Source organism: Gracilinanus agilis, chromosome 2, assembly GCF_016433145.1.
Source record: "Gracilinanus agilis isolate LMUSP501 chromosome 2, AgileGrace, whole genome shotgun sequence".
Taxonomy (NCBI): Eukaryota; Metazoa; Chordata; class Mammalia; order Didelphimorphia; family Didelphidae; genus Gracilinanus; species Gracilinanus agilis.
In genome coordinates this window covers 360045478-360070253 of record NC_058131.1, presented here as the reverse complement: position 1 = coordinate 360070253, position 24776 = coordinate 360045478, and the positions used below count along the sequence as shown (strand labels likewise).

General features: G+C 34.2%; 1 protein-coding gene across 4 annotated transcripts in view; it reads left to right on the top strand.

Annotated features, from left to right (window-relative positions):
- Positions 1-24776, top strand: part of SFXN1 (sideroflexin 1) — an 84166-nt gene that overhangs the window by 25616 nt on the left and 33774 nt on the right. The window contains exons 9-12 of one of the 4 annotated variants that reach the window (XM_044664443.1): positions 2587-2636; positions 11165-11214; positions 11566-11613; positions 13940-16251. In XM_044664443.1, the coding sequence (XP_044520378.1) occupies positions 2587-2636; positions 11165-11214; positions 11566-11613; positions 13940-14036 (245 nt within the window). In that variant the 3' untranslated portion in view covers positions 14037-16251. Of the gene's footprint in view, positions 1-2586; positions 2637-11164; positions 11215-11565; positions 11614-13939; positions 16252-24776 lie in introns of those variants that run through there. The other 3 variants (XM_044664442.1, XM_044664444.1, XR_006505469.1) reach the window with 3 other exon arrangements.

The window sequence follows — 24776 nt, the reverse complement described above, 5'->3', positions numbered from 1 at the left end:
CAAAGATCACTATAATACTAATACTAATATTAATACTACTACTAATAAGTTTGAAATATTGCAAGAATTGCCAAAATGTGACACAGACACTGAGCATGTGCTATAAGGGAAAAGGCAATACACTTGACTGATGCAGGGTTATAATTAACACAATGTATGTATAAAGTGTAATGAAATAAAGCACAATAAAATGAATTATACCATTTTTTTCTTTCATGCAATATTTGTTTTTTTCTTCCATGTAATTATTATGGTTAGGGGAAGAAGGACATGCTTATTTAATGGAAATTTTCTTATAGTTACTCCATGTATAAAGGCTCTATCTATTCCATAAGATCCCTCATTCTGGAAGATAGTATCATCCTTTTTTCAGGCAAAAGGGTTTAGTTGGGTTGTTTGTTTTTTTGGGGGGGAGTTGCATTTTTTTCCTATAAACTACTGAAAGTTAAGCTTTGCAAAAAGGCATGGCTTCTTGCAAATCCTTGCAAAACTTAACTTACACTACTTTATCTCAAGAAAACATTGATTTTTCTGCTCAAACTACTTTTACGACATTTGAAACCTCTGGAAAGTTACTTCAATGTAGTCTGACAATGATTAGAAAAACAGAGATAGTGTGAGTGGTTGGATGGAGATAACGTTTTGAGTATTTTCCTTAGGTAGCATTTAGAAAAGAACTTAGAATATTAGCCTTAACTGAGTCACTTTTTTTTTCCTGAATATAAAATGGAAAAATTATGTGGCAACCTCTGCCAAAAAAAAAAAAAGTCTGGAGACTTTAGTTTAAACTTTATGTTGAAGTAGTAAGTAACATTATTTAAAGGGGCAGTGTTTTGCCTAAAAATCTTCTAAAATTTAAACATTTTAGGAAAATTAATCATAGTTTTTAAAATTTTGCAGTGTATTTATATTATACATTTCGATTTTTTATTTTATTATTTTTTGTCTTAATAACAAGTTTCTAAAAAGTAACAAGTTTCCACATAAGTTTTCCGAAGTTATATGATCCAAATTGTCTACCTCCCTTCTCTCTCCACTCCCATAGCTGGCAAGCAACTCAGTCTATGTAGCACATGTATTATCATGCAAAACATATTTACATATTATTTATTTTTTAAGTGAATAATCTTATAAAACCAATATTCTACTACATATACCCAAATAAACTAGTGATAAATCAAATGCTTTGATCTGCATTCCTACTCCCACAGTTCTTTCTCTGGAGATGGATAGCATTTTACTGTGTACAATGTTTTTCTGGTTCAGCTTATTTCATTCTGCATTAATTCACGTAGGTTTTTTCAACTCTTTCTGAAATCATCCTGTTCATCATTCCTTATAACACAATAGTATTCTATCATCATCATATACCACAATTTGTTCAGCCATTCCCCAATTGAGAGACATCCCTTTAGTTTCCAATTTTTTGCCACCACAAAAAGAGTAGCTATAAAAATTTTTGTACAAATAGATCCTTTCTCATGAGAATTTTAAAATAGTGAATTTTAAAAGCGTATCTAAGTTTGCGTATAAGCTGATTCTATACTCTCAATGGACAGCATATACCAAATGGATCTCGCATCTCAGTTTGGATTTTCCTTCCAACAGTGTCAGTCACAACTCATCCATATCTACCTACCCATCCTTTATAATATTATCCAGGGCCTCTAATGTAAATTCACATAGGATGCACCAATTATCCTGGGATCCTTCTTTACCTTCTCTTGATAGGGTAAATCAAAGGTCCTTGTGGAGAACCTAGACTGCTGAGTTGCCCCTATCCCAGAACCAGCTATATCATCTTTTCCAATTATGCATTTCTCTGATAATATCTTTTCCTTCAGTTCTTATTTGAAGTTTTTTATTTTTTATATGTTGTCATACCTCTCTGGTACCCTCTGATTGATACTCATTTTCAGTTTTTTTAAGCCTGGTGTTGTATGTCTCACAATCATATAACAACACAATTAGCATATTGATATTAAAAGTTGAGATTTTTTTTTTAGAAATAGTTTGGTATAATGAAAAAAACATTTCACTTTCCTGAAAGCAATCCAGTCTGTTGTCCTATTTAATTATAAATCCAAGTCATTGTCCATTTGTACAGTCTTTTAGATAGAAAGATAAATAGTTATAGATGTATATATACACATACAAACACATGGATAGATAAATATATGTACACACACATACATGCATACCATATAGCATATATGTGATATATATGTGTATATATATATATTTTATAACTGAATATCACAATCTATTTAGACATTCTTCATCCATTTGGTATTATTCTTCTACATAATGATTAGATTAAAAACTTTGAGAGAAGACTGCAAAGTTCTGAGGAATTATGCAACCAATCTGATATCATTTGGAAACAGAAGCATTTTTAGGAATTTAACATCTATAAACAAATGGTATCAGTGTTTTTTAATACATAGGAGAATACTTAATATACTTTTCACTTTGTCTATATTTAGGTAGCCTAAAAGTGACATGAATTTGCTACGAGATTGCCATCAATAAGTTAAATGTAATCAATATGTTTAAAGTTTTAAGAACATTTGCCTTTGCTTGCAGCCATCCCTCCATTTATAATGAACACTTTGGAGAAGAAAGCATTTTTAAAGGTAAGTCTATGACATCTTTTTAATTCATTTTTATATGTTAAACTTCCTAGGCTATCTGCAGCATTTCCCCTTCCATTTGATCCCCTATTCACATGGACTGATGAAAGAATAAAAAAGCATCCGATTAAAATCTTGTTAAAATATAAAGATATTCCTTATTTTCAGAGAATATTTTCCTCAGTGATTTGAAAAGCTTTTGGAGATGTAATCAGCCCACTACTTCTTTTAGGTTATCAAAACTAAGTAAATACTCATCTTGTGCTTTAACTTGATGTTTATGTCAAAATGAAAGAGAGGAATGGAATTTGGACAATTAAAAAAATTACTCATAAAACATCTAAATGAGCAATACCATTCCTCTTTAAATACTGTATTAATACCTTAGGAGTTTATCTGATAGCCCTATCAGGAATTTAATGCTTTTTGATGATAATAACCCTAATACTTTAAGTTATAACGTGAAACATTTGACTTCCTTTATATTTGAAAACTGATTTCCAGGTTTTATTTTTTGACAGAATAGAATCTAGCCAAATAAAAGCAAGGGTTTTAATTGATGGTTCAGAATAAATCCTCCTTCAGTTTTCAGGGTGGTATTGTACTACTGGACTTTCAGAGAAAAGAAAATGTTTCCACTTATCATGACAGCATCATCCCCTTGGACTAGCATTTATAAAAATGGCTTTTAATGAATTCAGTTCAATCAGTCAACAGGCAGTCATTAAGAAACTCCTGTCTGCCATGTGTGTAGAAGAAACAAAAATAAAGGATAATACAATCCCTCTTGTTAGTGAGCTTACATTCTAATAGGGAAGACAGTAAGTACATATGTATACACAGACATAAATGGTACCTATGTAAGGAGAGTAAAAGCAAGTAAATACAAAGTAGTTAAATACAAGGTAATTTAGGAAACTCTGTCTCTGACTCTTTCTGTCTCTTTCTCATATCCAGGCTACCATTTCTTTATGTATAATTGTCAGACTTCAGACTTCTTGATCTTCTATTTCTTGAGATAAAATACTGTGCACAACTTTGGAAGCATTGGGGGGCCCGAAACATACAGAGGAGTCATGGACTCCCTTCTCAAAATAATAAAAATTTTGCAAAATAATTATTTCAAACTAAAGCTTGAATTGATAATATATGTATGGAAATAGTACAGAAGTTATAACTTTTTTGGAAGAAAAGAGGAAGATTGAATTTGGCAGCCAACCACCTAGTATTTAACCCACAGCATAACCAACGTTTGGCCATTATGAATTTTGCAGATGAATTTGAAAGTGGTTTCTTCAAGGCCATATAATGTTCAGTGGCACCATCATGGTCGTTTTTGCTCTCCTGCTCCTTTCTTTCTGTCTCTCAAACTGTGAGTTCAGATGAACAATGCTATACAGGTAGTTGTTGGCAGTGTTTGCCCTGTTTTAGCTAAAACATGAATTAGCAGCCAGCTTTGATTTAACCAGCACCTTCTGCATGTCCACTCATGATTTCCAAAAGTCCATCATTTCATAGAGCTTCACTCCAATACAGTGACAATACTTCCATTCTGCTTTACTAACAGATTTGTTCTCAGTAACATTGTTCATGACTAATTTTACAAGAAATGTGCACTTCCTTTTTTCAAGCCTTTTTAAGGCAAAAAATTTTTTTTGTTTTTTGACTAGGTGAAGATGGGGGATTGGGAGGGCATTTGGTTCATATAATACAAATATTACTTCATTATTTGCTTGACATTTAGAGTTGTTTTGTTCTTTCTGAGTTTCAAAGATAGTGGGATGGCTATGCTTTTGTAAGAATATCACAGCTTCAAAAGATCTAAAGTTCATCTAGTCCAAACATCTCATTCTGCAGGGGTAAAAAAGAGACTTGGCCAAGGTCACATTAAGTCATGAGTCGTAAGATGAAGACTTGATTCCAAAGTTCTGACTCTGATAGACTTTCTATTAAATAGGATATAATGAAGTCCCTTGGAAAGTTTCCTTTCAGTGGCTAATAGAAGCCACTTTATTCCTTTGTATGAAGAAACAAGCCAGTGATGCAAATGTGAGCATGGTACAATGGAAAGGATGCTGGCTCTGGAGTGAGAGGACCTCAAATACTACTGCAAGTGCTTACTTACTACTGTGCAATCTTGAACAAGTCACAAGGTCTCTCATTTTCCTGATTTTAAAATTGGGTTAAACTAAATAGCCATTGAGGTGTCTTCTAACTATTTAGATCTATGATTATATGGATGCTTTTTAGCCCATTTATATTGTGCTTCCTGAAAGTTTGTCATAGAATACAATGGGCAGGTTTGCCTTTTACATACAAAGCACACAGTACATGCTTGATCCTAGGATCATAGGGTTAGAGCCTGTATGAGGCCATAGGTATCTGGTCCAAATCCATTATTTTCTAGGTGAGGAAGCTGTCAGACATGTATTTCATTTGGCCTCTTCTCAAATGGCCATCACTTCAGTGTAGATCTTCATCACATCTTGCTTGGATTAATACATTAGCCTCATTTTTTTCATGAAAATTAAATTAATTTTTTGCTTGTTAGCACATTAATTCATACTTGGTTTGAAAGGTCAGTCTCAAGCCACTCCCTTACCTACAATACCCATACCATACCTTTCTGTATGCTATGCATACAGAAAAATCCTTTAGATTGCTGCATACATTGAGGAGTTATTGGAATAGGAGAATCCTTTAGCACAGTGTGAGGAAGAGATAGTGGAATAGAATGAAAAGAGCCCAGGACTCAAAGTCAGAAAATATAGATGACAATACTTAAACTGTCACTTGTTAGATGAGTGATCTAACATGAGTCACGTTAGATGAGAGAAAAGAGCAAAAAATGTCTCTTTTCTCTAAGCCTCAGTTTCCTATTCTGTCATGATTGGGTGAAAAGAAAGAATATGAACAGTAGCAAGGCTAGTATTAAAAATGGTAGTCTCCAAACATTGCCACTTATAGTGGTGTTTACATCAAGCCTCAGTAGAAGGTTTTGGTTTGCAGAAGCTGTGAATTAATTCTGTACAGTGTGTCATCCTCTATCCCTATCCCCTTTTCTACATCATTAGGTTTCAGTTGTAGCTTCAATCTAGCTGACTGATGGACTTTGTCAATGTAGAGAAGACCTCCAAACATGATGACTTAATAGGCAAGATCTTAAAATCTAGTCTCTGGAAAGTCTACATGAGCCTCAATTGTATTTGGTAGCCATTACAGTCAATGAAGATAATTCTTAGTGATGAGAACCATGTTCTTCTGGGTTTTCTTACTTTGATCTTTTGAAGAGCCATGGTTTTGTTCTCCCAGTATTGTTGCAGATCACAGCACCTGGAATTCATAAACCTTTATGAATTTCTGAGGCCAATCTTGTGGCTTTCTTTAGAGAAACTTGACACATTTAGTCTTGTTCTCACTAGGAAAGCAGTGTGGGTGATGTAAGTTAAGTTTTGCAGGATTTGCAAGAAGCCATGTCTGGGGGCTGGGCTGCCAGTTGGACAGTCGGAATCTTGGGAGATTCCTGATGCCATGCCAGGGAATGAGAGCAATCAACAGTTGGGCTATACCCTATATAAGGGAGAGAAACCCAACCTAGAGACTCAATCTTGAGTTGGGGATCCAGGGAACTTAGGACAAACCTTTCTCTCCTTGATTTATTGATCAGGCCAAGAATCAATCAACACACCTTGAAGTTACAGGATTTACTACTGAGCTTTAGGGTCTATTATCATTCAACAAATGAGTACAGAAGATTTATCCACCTAATTCTCTTCAACCAAGCTGCAATATAATCCATCCATAGGCAGACAGTGTCCATTAAAACAGGCTAGTGGGCCTGGCTCAGCCCGCTGTTGGATTATATACTTTGCGCTAGGAATAGATTTCATTTAGGAATTCATAAAACCCTCTTCCTTTCCCTCAGCTTCCCTTATTATTTGAATACCTCAAGTAAAATCCTTATTATAAAATTCAAACCAGCTACTGACCTTTTGTTGGTTGGCCTGACAACAAGGCATCCTCAAAGAAATTCTGAGGGAACTTGAAGGGACAGAGAGGGGTCCAGCTTCATCCTTTGAAGCTGTGATTGACTACCATCATTAATATTAGTAGTCAGATGCATTTTTGACCTTCATTAATACTCTAATAACACTGATACAGTTATCATCATTTTATCATCAGTTAATACCATGAGGCTAGTCTTCCTGAGAAACCATATAGCGATTGGTTGAGAGGATTCCAAAGGAAGTCTAGTTATATCAACTGACTTCCTATTGATATCAAAGGGAGGTGTACAACTCTGCTAACATCTGAGGCTTTTTGCTTTACTCCTCTGAGCGAATACATCAAATCTACTGATTCCCTTAACTTACAGTGGTACAGAATAAAAATGCTGGATCAGAGGTAAGAAGACTTGAATTCAAATGTGACTTTTTTGGTATGGCCTTGGACATGTAACTTTCTTTACCTCACTTGTCATCAGTTTCCTTATTTACAGAATGGGAGGGTAGGACTATGTGAGTTCTAAGATCTCTTCAAAGTAATTCTATAATATTATGTCAAAATATATTCTGTTGACAAACCTAGTCAAAAGCTTTCCACCTTAATAAGTCTTAATAAGTTGTACCTTGTAGGAATAGCCTCATACAACCAACAATCCCCTCCATCCTTTGAAAAAGGGAGAAATTTAATTTACATAATTTTAATTTGCTTAAAATGACAGATAATTAAAAATTAAAAAATTTTAAGTTGCATTTTAAACTAAGGAGAAACTATTATTGAGAGAGTGGTAAACTTCCTTATTTTATATTTTTCTGATACATTGCTTCTTTCTTTGATACAATTCACCATGACTAATATTCTTAGTCTTTGGAATTCAATCATAGATTCTCTGAGCTAAATTAATCCATAGATCATATAAGTCCAGTCCTCTCAATGGACAGATGAGGAGGAAACGAAATCTCAGAGAGGAGAAATGACTTGTCCAAGACCATACAATGAAATAGTGACAAAGGCTCTATTAAAACTTAGATCATTTTTTATTTTGCTATGATATCATGATGTCATAGTGTTTCTAAACCTCAGTGAACATAGATCACATTTTTGTGTCCAAAGCTTTTTTCTAATATTGGCAGGGTTTTTGATCTGAGTCCATGTATCTCTATTTTATTATTTTTCCAAAAGAATTAATTGGAGACAATATTAGCAGAGGGAAGATGGAAAAAACTTCATGCTTAAAATTTGATGTGTTTATGAATATTTTATTCTTTAAGAATGGTTTCCATCACCTTCTTATAGTTTTTCTGGAGAACCGTCATTAGTTATTAAATTAATGAGGACTTGATGAAATAATAACAATTCAGTCTAAATTTTAATTAAAAAATTTCTTCATAAAAGCACTATCTATTATTATAGATTATCTTAGTTGGTTCACACATTATACAAAAGATACCAATTTGCAGGTTTGACCCCTATACAAACTGTACAGAAGAAATCATATATTTCATGGATTTGGACTGAACCTTGTACTTACTAACAGACTAGAAGAGGGAGTATGATATTGAACCACACTGGAAACAACTCTCATTGCTTTATAGTTATGCTATGTAAATTTAGAGCTTGAAAGGACTTTTAGAGGCCATCTTTGTTCAGCTTCATCATTTTACATGTCAGGAAACTGAGGCATAGAGAGGTTAAATAAATTTCGTAAGGTCATACAGTGAAGGGGCTGGGATTTGAATCAGGGTCTCTGACTTAAAACCAGGAGATTTTCCTCTGTTGCCAAAACTTCTCACAAAATGGCCAGAGTTTATTTTTATTATTACTACCACCTAGTGGTGAGTCAAATTTTTCATCTTTGTATATGGAAGAGTGCAACTTGGGTAGAGCCTTTGATTGTCAAGATTTGGAAGGGCCCCATAAAACATAGAAAATTAGGTGGAATTGGAAGGGCCTTTGGAGTTCACCTAGTCCAACCTCTCATTTTACACAAGAGGAAACTTGGGGTAGATGAGTTAATGCTATCTTTTTCGGTACTCCTAAACTAGTTCATGGCAGTATTAAGATTAGAACCCTTATTTGAATCCCGAGATAGTGTCATTTCTACTTCATCACAATCCTTCTTAAAATGACTAGAAACTACTCTGATCTACAAAACTTACAACTTGTACTGTTTTTGTTGGTAATCAACATTTAGCCAATTTCTTATGTTATTCCGTACATGTATAAGAAAAATGGAAAGTTTATTGAAAAGAATTTTAATCCTTCAATTCAAAAGATTTAGACTAATGATTACTTACCAACATGAACTTTTCAATCACCTCTGTTTTGTTTTTTATGAGTGGGATGGATAGCGGGTAAAAGGATACTAATCAAATTACAATGACAAATCAGATAAGTAAAACAAATAAATTAATTTAACTTTTAAATGTGGTTTGGACCATTTTCAAATTCTTAAAAGCAACTTTGTAAAATAAATTATGTAACTCAAATAATAATGACAGACATACCACTCATTAGGAATGCCCAACTATAAAAATGAAATTCAAGAAAGCTTTATCAAGTAACTACTCTGTACAAGATATTGTACTAAACTGGGGATACAAATGAAACAGCCCTGAAGGAACTTAACAGTCTTATAGCAGTATATCATATGTTTCCCAATAAGTATAAAATATTATAAGAAGAAAGACCTTTATACCTCCAGAGATCAGGAAAGATTTCATGGTAGAAGATGAGGATACAGAGAGATGAGGTTAAGAAGAATTAAATAAATAAGAATTAAAATTAAATAAAATAAGAATTTCTGAAGTCCACTTAGGCTGGAAAGATAAATTAGAGTAAACTTGTATTGTACCTTAGATGTCAGATTGAGAAATATATATTTTAACCTAGAGGCAATAAAGATTCAATGAGGATTTTTGATCACAAGAGTGTCATTGTCAAACCTGTGCCTTTAAATATTACAAGCAGCTGTATGAAAGATTAATCAAAAATGGGAGAGATTGAAAGCAGGGACACCGATTAGGAATCTAACACATTTTCCAGGCAAGAATCTGAACTAGGGTAATAACTGTAATGAGAAGAATAGAAAGGGCCAACTGCTTGATGAGTGTCCTTATTTTTCCACAACACACAGCAATTAATTTTTTTTCATTATTTTCTGAGATCAGTCCTAACCATTCTCTTTTGCACATTAAGACATATGTATTCGACAAATTGAACAAAACATAAGGTAACATCTTATTGTATTCTGACTAAGTCACTACCAGGACATGGGAGAAGTACCTAATTGCTAGGATCAATTCATCTTGCTAATTATATGGCATCATCCTGCTTCATGTGTCTGAAAGTTCTGTCTTCTTTAGTGAGCATTCTGAAGAGCCGTCAATTCTGAAAGCTCATATGGAAAATAAGAGTATGAGCATAATGTATCAAGGAAAATTTGGGAATAATAATTAAGGTTTAGAATGGAAAGCAATTTCTTTACAATGACCCTTTGAGATAGTTAATTGCAAATATTATCCCTTTTTGAAAGTTGAGGAAACTGAAGGTTAAGGAGGTTAAATGATTTGATTGGTCATGCAACCTTTTATTTTGGGAAACAGAATATGAACCCAAGTGTCCTAACTCCCAAGTCTACTACTCTCTTAAATTTATTTTCACTAAGTAAGAAATTATATCATTAGTAGTGGCTAACCAAGATTTAACAATTTCTCTATTATTTTTAGAAAACCTGCCTCTAATTTTAGTTCCAAATTATAATGCACTCAGTTAACAATTTATTTAGTGAACACTATGGGGCAGGCACTAGGCTAGGCATTATGGCCTATTAGTTATACTCTTCCCAGTAAACACTGCATTATTCTCTTCATTTTTAACCTTCTAAGATCTTTTTATCTTTGTCTTCTTTTTTCAGGACCAAATCTTAAAACATGTCTGTTGCATGAATTTTAACAACACTTTTCTTTAAAACAAATTGATTTGTTCTAGCCAATTCTGTGATCCACAAGTGTGCATCACTGAGGGATGGATTCATTCTTTTATGGTTATGGTAACAGTAATTTTTAAGTACTTAATAACTTAAGCCTGTTTTTATTACTCCTTTATCAACCTAAAATTCCAATAGCATTTTGCTTTCTTAACCAAAGACCAGCAAACTTACTCCACTTAACTCTGTTCTCATTAACAAAAACAAACAACTAAAAGGTGTTATGAACATTAATTCTGCCATTGCTGGCATAAACCATATTAAAATTAACCAAAATCAATTTGCAATTGAATTGAAACACAAATTTTATATTTTCAAGTATTAATAAACATGTGCTGTTAAAGGTTATTTTGACTTTGATACTTATCTGTAAATTTTAGATAATTATAGAAGCCTGAGTTGGCAGCTGTCAATATTTATTATACTAAAGTTGTATATTGGCTGCCTAAATCAGGTCTAAATTTTCTTTTAATGAGCATAAGTAATTGCCCACAGATACCTGGTGTAAAAGAATTTTGATTGTAATTTACTTCTATTTCAGAGATTCCCCTGGATGAGTGCCCCTATTCAAGTTGGATTAGTTGGTTTCTGGTGAGTAATACTTTGGGGTGTAAAGGAGCAGAAGGAACAAAGGAAGAATGAAACTAAGCAGAGTGGCCATAAAGACTGTACAGGATTGTATAGGAGATTAGCATAACTTGTTCTCTTTTTATCTTAGATAATTTTGTACAACATTTTATTTTAAACAAGTATTTGAAAACAAAAAGTAGTAGAGAGATAGCTATTAAATCATAGTTTAATCTTTTATTTTCTAATTAAAACTGCATGTCATGACTGCTTTCAGAATACCAAATCCTTTCTTCTGTATTGAGCAAAATAGGAGGGGCTAAGATGAGAGGTTAACAGTGAAGTTCTCAGCATTGTTTCTTTCTACTTTTATAGTTTGGTGTTTGCTACGCCTCTGTGCTGTGCATTGTTTCCCCAGAAAAGGTAACGTATTTAGAACTATTGCTTATTTTATTTGGAAGAATATCAGTTTAGGAAGATTGTGGGCTTAGTTTGATTTGGGCACAAGTTTCTTCTGTAGGAAAGAATTGTTAAGTTTTGAATGGATTATGAAAGAGTGGGACTAACTTTATTAAGGCTTACATTAACTGAAGTACAGACTAGCTTTTAAGATGTAAATAAAATCAAACTGAATATGAACCTAAGTTCACTAAAACTAATAAAGAAAAGCCTGCATCATCATAACTTTATTGAGAGACTCTTTTGATTTATCCATGTGATAAAAAGATGAGCCTGGGTTTTTGGAGGATAAATTACTTTTAGTAAAACTATATCTAGAAAGCCTTTGTATTTGATTCTGGTGACAGATTGCATCTGTCATTTGAGGACCAGTCTAACTGCAGAAAGACAGATTACCAAAGCGTTGGGTAACCAGACGATATATTTTTTTGACATCTGTGGCACATGAAGACTATCCATTAGAACTTCAGAGAGATATTGTTGAAATCCTGGATCTTTGAAATAATTTTTATGTAGGAAGATGTTGGAAATTGAATCAGAAGACCTTGTGTGACTGGGCAAGTCAGTTTATTCATGTTTCTAGAATACTTCATTATATATAGCTATGAAGCTAGACAAGTTAATTTATGTTTCTAGAGTACTTCATTATACATAAAACACTTCCTCCATGACCAAGTTGTGAAGGTGACAGCCTACATATAATAATCCTCATTTTACACCTGAAAAACCAAAGTTCACAGGAGTACATTTTGTCTTTTGCTTTTATAATCACTGTTTTGCACTCAGTGAAACAAAATTTAATTGTTAAATACCTTGCATTTGCAATTTTAAGAGTCAAAACGAGCTCTGCATTAGCATTTACCACCATCCTTTTCCATAGTTTGTGTATTAGAATCCAGCCCTACTAAATGAATTGAATTCAAAATTTTGAAGAGCTTATTTTTACTGAATCTTTTCTCTAACAGAATGTTGCATAGTACTGTCAAAGAATATGGTTAAAATGTCCTAAAAATTTGTCTATGAGTATTTTACTATATAAATTATTTTCCTTTTCCAATAGCTATCAAGATCATAGCATTATAGAAATCTCCCTGCTAAAAACAGACTTTCTTCCAGGGCTTAAGGGCTCATTTGAAGGTCTTTCCCTACAAGGCCTTAGGGGTCATTCAGTCTAAACTTGACATTTTGAAGATAAATTACCAAATTTCAGCAAGATTAAATGACTTTCTTCAGATTAACCAATAATAAATAACAGCATTAATAATAATATCTAACATTTAAATAGTACTTTGAAGGTTTACAAAGTGTTTTGTTTACATTATCTAGTTTCGTTCTCACAAAATCTCCAAGATAGGAGCTTACAAATATTATTATCCCCGTTTTACAGATGAGGGAAATGAAGCTCAGAGAGTTGAAATGACTTCAGTAGTAGCATAATTAGTAAGTGACAGCTCTGAAATTCAAACCCAAGTTTTCTTGACTCCCAAACCAGTACAATTTCCAGTACAATTTCCATTACATCATACGTATTGATTCATTTTATTTCCAGCTTTGGACTATCACCTTTGCTTTCTCCTATATTTACTCCTCAAGTATAAAAAGAGATTATATATTACTCCACTTACTTAGTATCTAAAAGTGTCTCCTTTGGATAGTTGAAGGATTTTCTTTTCCTATATGATGAAAAGGTTTTTATATTTTGGGGAGTAAATGAGATCTTTCCCAGTCATGTTTTTTCCCCTTAAAATTTAGCTCATATGTCAACTGAAATTTTAGAAATTACTGGAAGCTATGTTTAGTTTTTATTTTTCTATAAGAATAAGATACTTTGTTTCTGACCAAGTTATAACCAAAACATTTAAATTCCTATTGTGTACAGAGTACTGTACCATGTGCCTTGAGGTAATAAAATGTTTAGATAAAAGAAGGATTCTGGTTTCATGAAGCTTACAGTCTAAAAAGAAGATAAGGCAAGTATAGCTACAATATGTAGTATTGTATAGGTTTGATAGAAACTTAGAAACAAAGTGCTGTGTGAGCTCTGAAGAAGATCACCACATGAAATCAAAGAAAATTTCATGGAAGAGATAGCATTTGATTTAGGCTTTAAAAATGAGTAGGAATTCAACTGGAAAGTGTGTGTGTATGTGTGTGTGTGGGTTCTTTACCAGAAATCAAGTAATATTCAACACATATCAGTTCATTCCTAACTCCCTGATCAGTATTGAGGTCTCATTTCACTTTTTGAATTGTGGACAAATCAGAACTTTGCCATTTCTTCCACATTCAGTTCCATGTCTATCACACGCTTGGAGCCAGAATTGAAAGCCAAGATTCAAGAGACCAGCCCTGAATTAGAACGAGTGTACTTTAATAAGGGATTATAAATTGGAAGAAGACTTGGAACACATCAAGGATTATCATGCAAACCCCAACACATTGTGCCAGTGTCGGTAAAAAGAACTCTTTGACTTAAGTTCTTATAGTTAGTTAATTATTCCATAGTGTCCAAATTTACCTTATTGTCTAATTCTGTTACTTAGAATTATGTCTCAGTTCACAGGACCTTGTTATCATTGTGAGAAAATCCATCCTGTTACTTTCAGGGTTATTGTTTTGGAAGAAATTTTTAACAGCCCACATCCAGCACAAAACTGGGCACATAGTAGGCACTTAAGACATATTTGTTGATCAATTGATTAAAAAATGTTTACATTAAATATCAAGCAATGGAAGGTGATTGAAAAAAAATAGATCCAGCTTGCATCCCCCTCTATATAAAGTCAAGAGAATCTCCACATGTAGAAGGGATTCAGAGAAGGCCAAAGATTAAGAGCTCTGAAATCATAACTCTTGACATGCAACCTGCCACCGCCTCTGTTATATGCAACACAGACCCAGGTTTTTGCTTCTTTTCCATAAGCTCAAATCTCAAATCAAAAGATACTTTGCAGTCCTCTTTGTTTAATAAAATAAAGGCCAAAGTTATAAGCCCTTTCCTCTTGGTAATTTTTTCCATATAATGATCATGGATAATGAATTTCTTTTTGGTATATCCTATTCTATTTGTTTTTAAATTCCTAGAGAGGCATCCACCTCCCTCTGAAATAATTGATATTATTTGGAATTGTATTACACATTACTAATTACTTAAAATAACATTATACGAAATCACTGAAAGTTATAAAACTATTACAGTTTATAATACTGTATTTTTAAAAATATATTTAAAATGATATTTAATCAAGATCGTCTGATTTTTTGAAATTAGTATTTCAGCAAACACTTGCTTATGTGTCTAGTTCCTTGTGTTGGCTTTTATTTCAAGGTCTTCTTGGCTTTGAGAAAGACCAAGGAAACTTACTGTATTTTATTAATTTGTTAGTGACTTTACAAACTGTACTTGAATGTTTTCTATTGCATTCCATCTTCTGTTTGAATATAGTAAATATGCATACCACTCTGTTTATATCATCTGTAACAATTGGCTGTATAATATACTTGACATAAGATTAGACATTAAACTTCAAGTTTATAGGTGTTCAAAGTAATATACAAGATGACTGGGTGTATCACTGAAAGTAGATTATTATTATGCAGAGACTAAAGATAGCTAATGTATGGACATTTAGAAAAACAGTAGAATAATGAGATATTTTTACTGAGTGATCAGAGTAAATTTTCTCACAAACAAGATTTATTGCCTTGTTTCTGTGTTTTTCATCTAAAAGGATTAACAGATCTGAAGCTTTAGTCTCCTTGAATGAGCTTTTCTTGTATCTCTTCCATCATTCTTTCAACCTCACATTTTGGTCTTAAAACTGTCTAGATGGAGAAAAATGGCTACCCCAGTATATTCTGACATTGGATATATTTTATTGCAATAAACATGTCTATAGAAAAACCTGACATTCCACACAGATCTTTATAGTTTGCTTGTTAGATCTTTGATTAGTTACATGCATAAAGATGCAAAGAAGCCACACATAATATATTCATGACAGTATACTTATCAATTTCCATATATTCCATTTACCTAAATTGACCTTGAATTTCTCCCTGGCAATTCATTTGTAACATCATTTCAGCAATGTAATAAATAGTTCCTATTAAGTGTATTTCTTTCACTAGTAAGTGACATACACTCATTTCAACACTGATAAGTTAAAATATGTACACTAAGAAAATGTGACCAAAGCACAGACATAAAGATGATAGATATCATGGATATATTTTTTTTAAGTTTGTTTTATTGAAGCTTCAGACTATTAATGCTTTTCTACAGATTATTATCTGTACAATTTCATGGTGTTAATAAGAAGAACAAATGAGCAAAGCTCAGGCAATTTATGCTGGTCTTATAGAAAAAATGTTTTTTAAAAAATTTTAAATAAAGTGCAATAAGATCCTAAAGCTGGTAATGATGAATAGCTATTAATATTTCTATTAATGCTCTATAAGAGGAATATAATTTTAAGTGATGGCAGTGACTGATAATATTAATTTCAGTATTAGCACAATGTCTTGCCAGTGTTGATGGAGTCAATGTACTATTTAAATTCAACTGGATGAAATATTCAATAAACTCAGATTGAAATGAAATTGTCTTTTTTTTACTGTGTAATCTGAATAAATGTAATCTTTTATTTTAGTTAATGGTACATTTCAAGCTCAGTTTTCTGAATCACCATTAGTAGCATAAAATTCATGATGAGAAAGTAATCATTATGTTTTATATTCTTTGAAGAATATGTTTCTACTTTTGCTAATAATTCTCCCCATTTCTTTCTTTCTTTTTTAAACCCTTACCTCCATCTTATTGGTTCCAAGGCAGAAGAATGGTAAGGGCTAAGCAATTGGGATTAAGTGACTTGCCCAGGTTCAAGCTAGGAAGTGTCTGAGGCCACATTTGAACCCAGGACCTCTAGACCTGACTCTCAAGCCACCTAGCTGCCCCTTTGTTATGGTTTTTTAAGGTACTTATTGAAAATGTCTTGGAGGGTGTTGAGTACATGGACCAAATGTGAATGTAGCATTTCAGTTGGTTCTAACTGTAAGGAAAAACTTACTTCCTGTCTTAAAATCAATTTTTAGCATTAGTTCCAATGCAGAAGAGTGCTAAGGATGAAACAATTGAGCTAAGTGACTTGCCCGGGGTCACACAGCTAGGAAGTGTCTGAGGCCACATTTTAACCCAGGACTTCTCATCTCTAGGTTTAGCTCCATATTCACCAAGCCACCTAGCTGCCCCTTGATTCTAACTTCTGAAATAATTCCCAATAAGAGTCAAGGGGAAAAAAATTGTGTGTGTGTGTGTGTGTGTGTGTGTGTGTGTGTGTGTCCCACAGAAGTGTCAGACTCAGCCAGTTTTGTCCCATTCCTGTAAGAACTGCCATATTCTATCATAGTAACAAAAGAACTTTGAAGTCTTCTAGACCAATCTCTTCATTTGACAGAAGATAAAAAACCCTTTCAGATTCATAAAACTATGAAAGGCTATATAGACTAGTAAATAGCTCTGCAGCCTTGGAAGTAGGAGGTAGGAAGACCTAGATTCAAGCATTGCCTCTAACATCCCAGCAATGTGATTTTGGGAAATTCACTTAACCCTTTCAAAGCTACAGACAGCCCTCAGACTTCAGAGAAGAGTTGTTCATCTCCATTAGTGGGTGGAGCTAACCAAAGGTTATAATGGGCTTTTTGAAGAAAATAACTCAGTGCCAGCAAAAGATTTAATATATTGTTATGTTAATTGATATGCTAAATATATCTAAATGTTAAATTTAATATATTTAATATAAATATGTATTCTATGTAAGAAAAGTCTAAAATGGAGTTGCCCTTGCAATTTCAGTTCCAGTAAAAGATAAATGGGTCTAGTCACACAGATGGGCATGATTCATCATTTAACCAAACTTCGTTAAAAAGAAAATCATATAGTAATATCACTTCAAAACACAAGGTGAGTCAATGGTCAAATAAGATACTGGCTAAAGAGTCAACCTATACCACTAGGACAGTGGTGGGCAAACTACGGCCTGCGGGCCAGATGCGGCCCCCTGAAATGTTCTATCCAGCTGTGGGACATTATTCCTAATCTGACAAATACAATGAATAGGATACAATACAATGAAACTTTGAAAGATTTGCCTTAGAAACAGACTAACAGATGAGCATTTCCTTTCCTTTGGCCCCCTCTTTACAAAGTTTGCCCATCACTGCACTAGAAGATACTGAGACAACAATAGTATAATAATTATAAACATAATGAATAATACCCAACATTTTAAGGTTTAGAGTTTTGGTCATCATCTGATTTGAGGCTCAATACCACTGTGACATTCCATAGGTATCATTATTCCCATTCTCTAGATCAGGGGTCAGCAACTTTTTTGGCTGTTACAGCCATAAACGCCACATTTTTAAAAATGTAATTTTGTGAGATCTGGCCCTCAAAAGAGCCAGATATGGCTCAAGAGTCATACGTTGCCAATCCCTGCTCTAGATGAAAAAAATTAAGGCTTATATAAATGACTCGTTTCACAGCTAGTATGTATTAAGATCAGAATTTGAACTTAGAGCTCTCCTAAATCTTACTCCATTGCTTTTTTCACATCGTCGTTCTGTCATTTCAGTTATGTCTGACTCTTCATAAAAACCCTTTTGGAGTTTTCATGGCAAAGGTACTGAAGCCTTTTCCTTCTCCAGCTCATTTTACAGAGGAGAAAAATGAGTCATACAGGTTTGTGATTTGCCCCAGGTCACACAGCTAGTAAATGTCTGAGACCAGATTCAAACTCAGAAAGATAAATGTACTTGACTCAGGTCCCAGCCTGCTGTGCCATCTGGCTGTCCCCATCATTTCTTTTAACACAGTAGTAGAAGTCCATTGCATTAATATTGCATCACTTTCAACAAGAATTATGGGTGACACTCAAATCATTCAATAGTTAACACAAAGAGATTTAATTAGCCATAGGAGGAGAATGATATTCTACAAGGATCAACATTGAGGACACTTCAGATTGATTCATCTGAGTCAAGTTCCCTTGCCTGAATTTCCCATTAGTTACCTATCCACCAACTAAGCCTTTGAGTGCCCCTGAAATTCCTCAAGGCTACTTTGTACTAAGATGATCAGGAAGTGCCATCAGCAGTCTGAACTGGTCCTTGAGTCAAACAAAAGTCTGGTGCAATGCCTCAATAAGACAAGGAAACGAAATAGGAAAAACTAACCTAAAATGAAGGAAGGGACTAGGTTAGGATATTGTTCCAACTACAATGATATGATGGAAATAAGGCCAGATTTACAGAGTACATGCATTTGAGTCTTAACTCTACCACTTGCTATGTGATCAGAGATAAGCCTATTGTCTTATTTATGCCTTAGTTTCTACACATCTAAAATGAGAGGCTTTGATAAAATGATCTTTAAGGATCTCTCTTTAAATCCATGGTTTTCTGAGAATGTTGGATTGGATGGATTTCTAAAGCTTTGCTCAACCCTGAACTGCTATTGCTTATTTGGTTTTACTTTATATGTGGTTCATGGATTTAGAGATAGAAGACACTTTAAGGGTTATCTGGTCTAAGCACTTCACTTTATAGGCTACAAAACTGAAGTACCTTGTTTAATAGATAAGGAGCCCTTATTTTCTTTCCATCTTTCTCTTTAGCTAGAATAAAATAATTCTTTTTCTATATCAATGATTTTTGACTCCCTCCCTAAATCATCATTTAAGTTCCTAAATTTTGACCATGTAATGCCATTATACAAAGTGATGCCTGGGTGAATTCATTGATGAATTTCTCTAATGGAGAAGTCCTGTCAGACAAGCAGAATGATCAAAACTGTCAGGACATGACTGAAAGAAAAGCACAAACCCAAAGAAGTTAATGTGAACCATGGCCACAAAAACCCAGTATAAGTGCCAGCATGGGAACCAGAAGAAGTAAAGTGGCCACTGCAATAAATTTGTTCACACTTATCATCCTAGAAGAATTATTGGGATAACTGCCAGCTTATTTGAACTACACAAACTCTACAATACCACCATTAACAATCCTATCAACAAGGGCTTAAACCCAAGAATCCCAAGTGTCAGTGCCCTCTAAGACCAAGACCACCAGTCTTGCTCCTAGCAATCACTCCCACCTTCATTCCAGAAATGCAGCCTAGTACAATTTCTTCATTTCTCAACAGGCCATATGCTAGACTTCTCCATCATGTCCCAGAAACCTCTTCATTCTGGACAGAAAATCACCTCAACCCTGGAATTTATACCTTAGAAATATCATCACCTCTAAGACCTCACTCTCATTGAATAGCTCCTCTTAGAAAGGAGGCTGCTCAGGCTAGTCATCTCTTCTTTTCTCACCTGACTCCTTCTCTGCTTCTCCATCTCTCTCTCCACCTTTGTCACAAACACATACATACACACACACACACCTCTCCCCATTCTCCCTCCACGTTTTTCAGTTTCCTTTATGTGTTGTCTTGTAATATTAGAATGTAAGCTCCTTGAGGACATGGGTTGTCTTTTTGCTTGTATTTAAGTATTTTTGTACATAGGTCCTTTTTCTTTTTTTAAATCTCTTTGGGATTCAAACTTAGTAATGGTATTGCTGGGTCAAAGGGTATGTACTGTTTAACCTTTGAGTATAGGTCCAAATTGTTATCCTGAATGATTTTAAAATATATATATATATATATATATATATTTTTTTTATTTAGAATATTTTTCCATGGTTACATAATTCATGATTTCCACCCCTCTTTCCCTCCCCCTTCTCAGAGCTGAGAAGCATTTCCATTGGGTTTACATGTATCATTGTTCAAAACCTATTTCCATGTTATTCATATCTGCAGTAGAGTGATCCTTTAACATCAAAACCCTAATCATATCCCTATCAAAATACATGATCAAGCATATGTTTTTCTTCTGTGTTTCTACTCCCACAGTTTTTTCTCTAGATGTGGATAGTGTTCCTTCTCATGAGCTCCTCTTGATTGTCCTGGGTCATTACATTACTATTAATAGAAAAGTCATTACATTTAATTGTGCCTTATAATATCAGTCTTTGTGTACACTGTTCTTCTGGTTCTGCTCCTTTCACTCTACATCAATTCCTGGAGGTCTTTCAAGTTCACATGGGATTCTTCCAGTTCATTATTCCTTTCAGCACAATAGTAATCCATCACCATCAGATGCCACAATTTATCTAGCCATTCCCCAATTAATGGACACCCCCTCATTTTCCAATTTTTTGCCCCCACAGAAAGCACAGCTACAAATATTTTTGTACAAGTTTTTTTTTCATTATTATCTCTTTGGGGCACAAACCCAGCAGTGGTATGGCTGGGTCAAAGGGCAGACATTCTTTTAAAGCCCTTCGTGCATAGTTCCAAATTGCCCTTCAGAATGGTTGGACCAATTCACAACTCCACCAACAGTGTATTAGTGTCCCAATTTTGCCACATCCCCTCCAACATTTATCACTTTCCTTTGCCTCCATATTGGCCAGTCTGCAAGGTGTAAAGTGGTACCTCAGAGTTGTTTTAATTTGCATTTCTCTAATCGTCTGAATGATTAAATCAGTTCACACATCCTCGTAACAATGCATTTGTGTCCCAACTTTCCCACATGCCCTTTAAGTTTTGTCATTTTTCAAGCCAGTCTGATAAGTGTAGGGTGGTATGTCAGATTTATTTTCATTTGCATTTCTCTAATTAATAGTGATTTAGAGCATTTTTTGCATGACTACAGAGAGCTTTAATTATTTTGTTTTGAGAACTGCCAGTTCATATCCTTTGATCCTCTAGAGAATGACTTGAATCCCTGTATGTTCACCTTATTTCTCTATGTATTTGAGAAATGAGGCCTTTATTAAAGAGACCTAAATTTTTTGTACCATTAATATTACTGTGTATTACTTTCCATCCTATTTACCTCTATTAAGTTTCTGACCTCCCTCTCATCCAATTTGCCTTCTTTTCTATCAGTCCCATCCCCTTTCTCTAATCCCTTTCCCCTCCTATTTCACAGTCAGGTAAGATAGATTTCTATACCCAGTATATAGTATGTGTATGTTCTTCCCTCATTGAACCAATTCTGATGGGAATAAGGTTCTCATGCTCTCCTTCCCACCTCCCTAACTTCCTCTCTACTGTAAAAGCTCTTCTTTGCCTCTTTTATGTGCAATAATTAACTCAGTTCTATTTTTCCTTTCCCCATCTTCCCAGTGCATTCCTCTTTCTCATGCGTTATTTTTTATTTTTGTTTTTTTATATCATCCTATCATATTCAACTCACACCCTCATCTTCTGTATATATTCCTTCTAACTGCCCTAATAATGACAAAGTTCTTTGACATTACAAGAATCATCTCCTTATGTAGGGATATACAAAATTTAAACTTATTGAATGTCTTTTGATTTGCTTTTCTGTTTGCCTTCTCTTAAATCTTCTATTTGAGTGTCAAATTTTCCATTCAGCTCTGGCTTTTTCATCAGGAATGTTTGAAAGTCCTTTGTTTCATTGTTTCATTGAATACTCATTTTTGTCCCCTAAAGGGTTATACTCAGTTTTTCTGGGTAAGTGATTCTTGGTTGAAGTCCTAGTTCCCTTACCCTCAGGAATATCATATTCCTGGCCCCTCAGTCATTTAATGTAGAAGTTGCTAAATCTTGTGTTGTCCTGACTGTAACTCTATGATATTTGAAATGTTTCTTTAATTTTTTTATTTTTTCCTCTGGTTCTAGAATATCAGGCCAGTTTTCTCTGATGATTTCTTGAAAGATGATGTCTAATCTAATTTTTTTTACCATAGCTTTCAGGTAGTCCTATAATTCTTACGTTGTCTCTCCTAGATTTATTTTCTAGTTCAATTGTTTTTACCATGAGATATTTCACATTTTCTTCTATTTTTTTCATTCATTTGACTTTGTTTCATTGTTTCTTGATGTCTCATGAGTCATTAGCTTCCACTAATTCTAATTCTAATTTTTAATGCATGATTTTTTTGAGTGAGCTTTTGTACTTCCTTTTTCCATTTGGCCACTTTTACTTTGTAAAGAGTTCTTTTCCTTAGTGAATTTTGTACCTCTATTTCCAAAGGACCAATTCTGCCTTTCAAGAAATTTTTTATTCAATGCATTTCTGTATATATTTTCTTGCTTGGCCAATTCTATTTTATAAGGAATTCTCTTCTTTGGATTTTTGTGCCTCTTTTGTCAATTGGCCTGTTCTGTTTTTTAAGGTATTCATTTCTTCAGTGTTTTATTTTGTGCCTCCTTTACCAAGCTCTTAACTCTTTTTTCATGATTTTCCTGTATCACTTTCATTTCTTTTTCCAATTTTTCTTCTACCTCTCTCAATTAATTAAAAAAAATTTGAGCTCCCCCATGAATCTTTTAAGGGCTTGAGAACAATTCATATTTTTTTCTTGGAGGCTTTGAATGAGACTTTGTTGTCTTCTGAATTTGAGTCTACCTTGTCACCAAAATAACCTTCTATGTTGAGGAGGTTTTTTTTTGCTCATTTTCCTTTCTTTTTCTTTTCTTTTAGTTTAAAACCTGTTAAAGTTTGGCTCTATAACTGTGGAGAAGGGAACATTGTTTTAAGTTTCAAGTTATTTGTGCAGCTACCTTCAGAGCTGACAACAAGGATCTATGTGTCTTCGATTCTTCCCAGGTGGTATGATATAAGGAGACATGTGTTTAATACTCTCCCAGCCTGTGCTCTAGTCTATAAAGACTCTCTTAAACCAATGGACAGTGACCAGAACTCCCCTGCTACTCTCCTGTGACTGCAAATAGTGGTGTATGCTGATTCTCCTTCTCACCCTGCAATTGCACCCCAGGACTGTGACCTGGTTCTATGTATGGGCAATGCAATAAGAGTTTTGTACTCAGAGCCAGCAGAGTCCCCTGTAATTTCCTTCTGCACAGTTGTCTGAACCCCCTGAACTACAATCATCTGTGACTGAAAGTTCTGAAAGCCTTGGCTGCTGCTTCAGCTGGGCTCAAGACTTATTACTTGGGTGGGGCCTGCCCTGGCACATTGTGTCATTTCTACCCCAGTGATCTAGATCCCTCATTCTGGCCTTCTGAGTTGTTTTGTCCTGAAAAATTACTTGACCTTGAGTTTTTGTAGTTTATGCTGCTCCAGAATTCATTTTGAGGTGCTATGTCATTGCTTTTTGGAGGATAATTTAGTAGAAATCAGATGGGTCCCTGTATCTTCTCCACCTTCTTGGTCATGCCCCATGATGAGAATGTTTTAAATTCCATGTATTTCTAATGTTTCTTAATGGTGAGAATGTTTTAATTTTCACACATTCCCATGTCCTGTTAGTAAAAATGTTTTGTCATTGCAAATTATTTTGTTAGTCTAGCTCAGTGATGGGCAAACTTTTTAAAGAAGGGGCCAAAGGAAAGGAAATGCTCATCTGTCAGTCTGTTTCTAAGGCAATTCTTTCAAAGTTTCATTGTATTCTATCCTACTCATTGTATTTGTCAGATTAGGAATAATGTCCCATGGAAGGATAGAACATTTCAGAGCCCTGCATCTGGGCTGTAGTTTGCACATCACTGGTCTAGCCAATTGGAAGAGAGTAAGCATTTACTTTGATTTTGCTATTTCTTGTGTATAAAAGAAACTATAAAAAAAGTTGAATTTGCACTGAGATATGATTCTGTCAGTGCTGCTCCTTGGCAAATACAATATCATTTAACTAGTGATTTTCTCAAAGTTTTATTTCAGATACCCATAACTGTGCTTTCCAAAGAATTCTATACATCAGTTCCTAAAAACCCAAAAGCCTCATATGCATTCCAGCCTCCCTTAAAAATCTGTAAGATGTATGAGTCTTACCAATATTGAAGCAAAAAGTTGTCTCTCCTGATAGTAAGATTTTTGAAGACGGGGACTATTTCATCTTTGTCTTTTTAACCCCAGCCTAGCACAGTACCTGGAACATACCAGGCACTTAATGTTTGTTGATTCATATCAAAATATATGAAAGGCAAGTGGAAAAAAGGATTAGACTCGTTAGATTTGTCATTTGGGGGCAGAATCAGCAGAAACTTCTGGAATTGTCAAAGAGGCCAAATTCAGGCAAGTCAG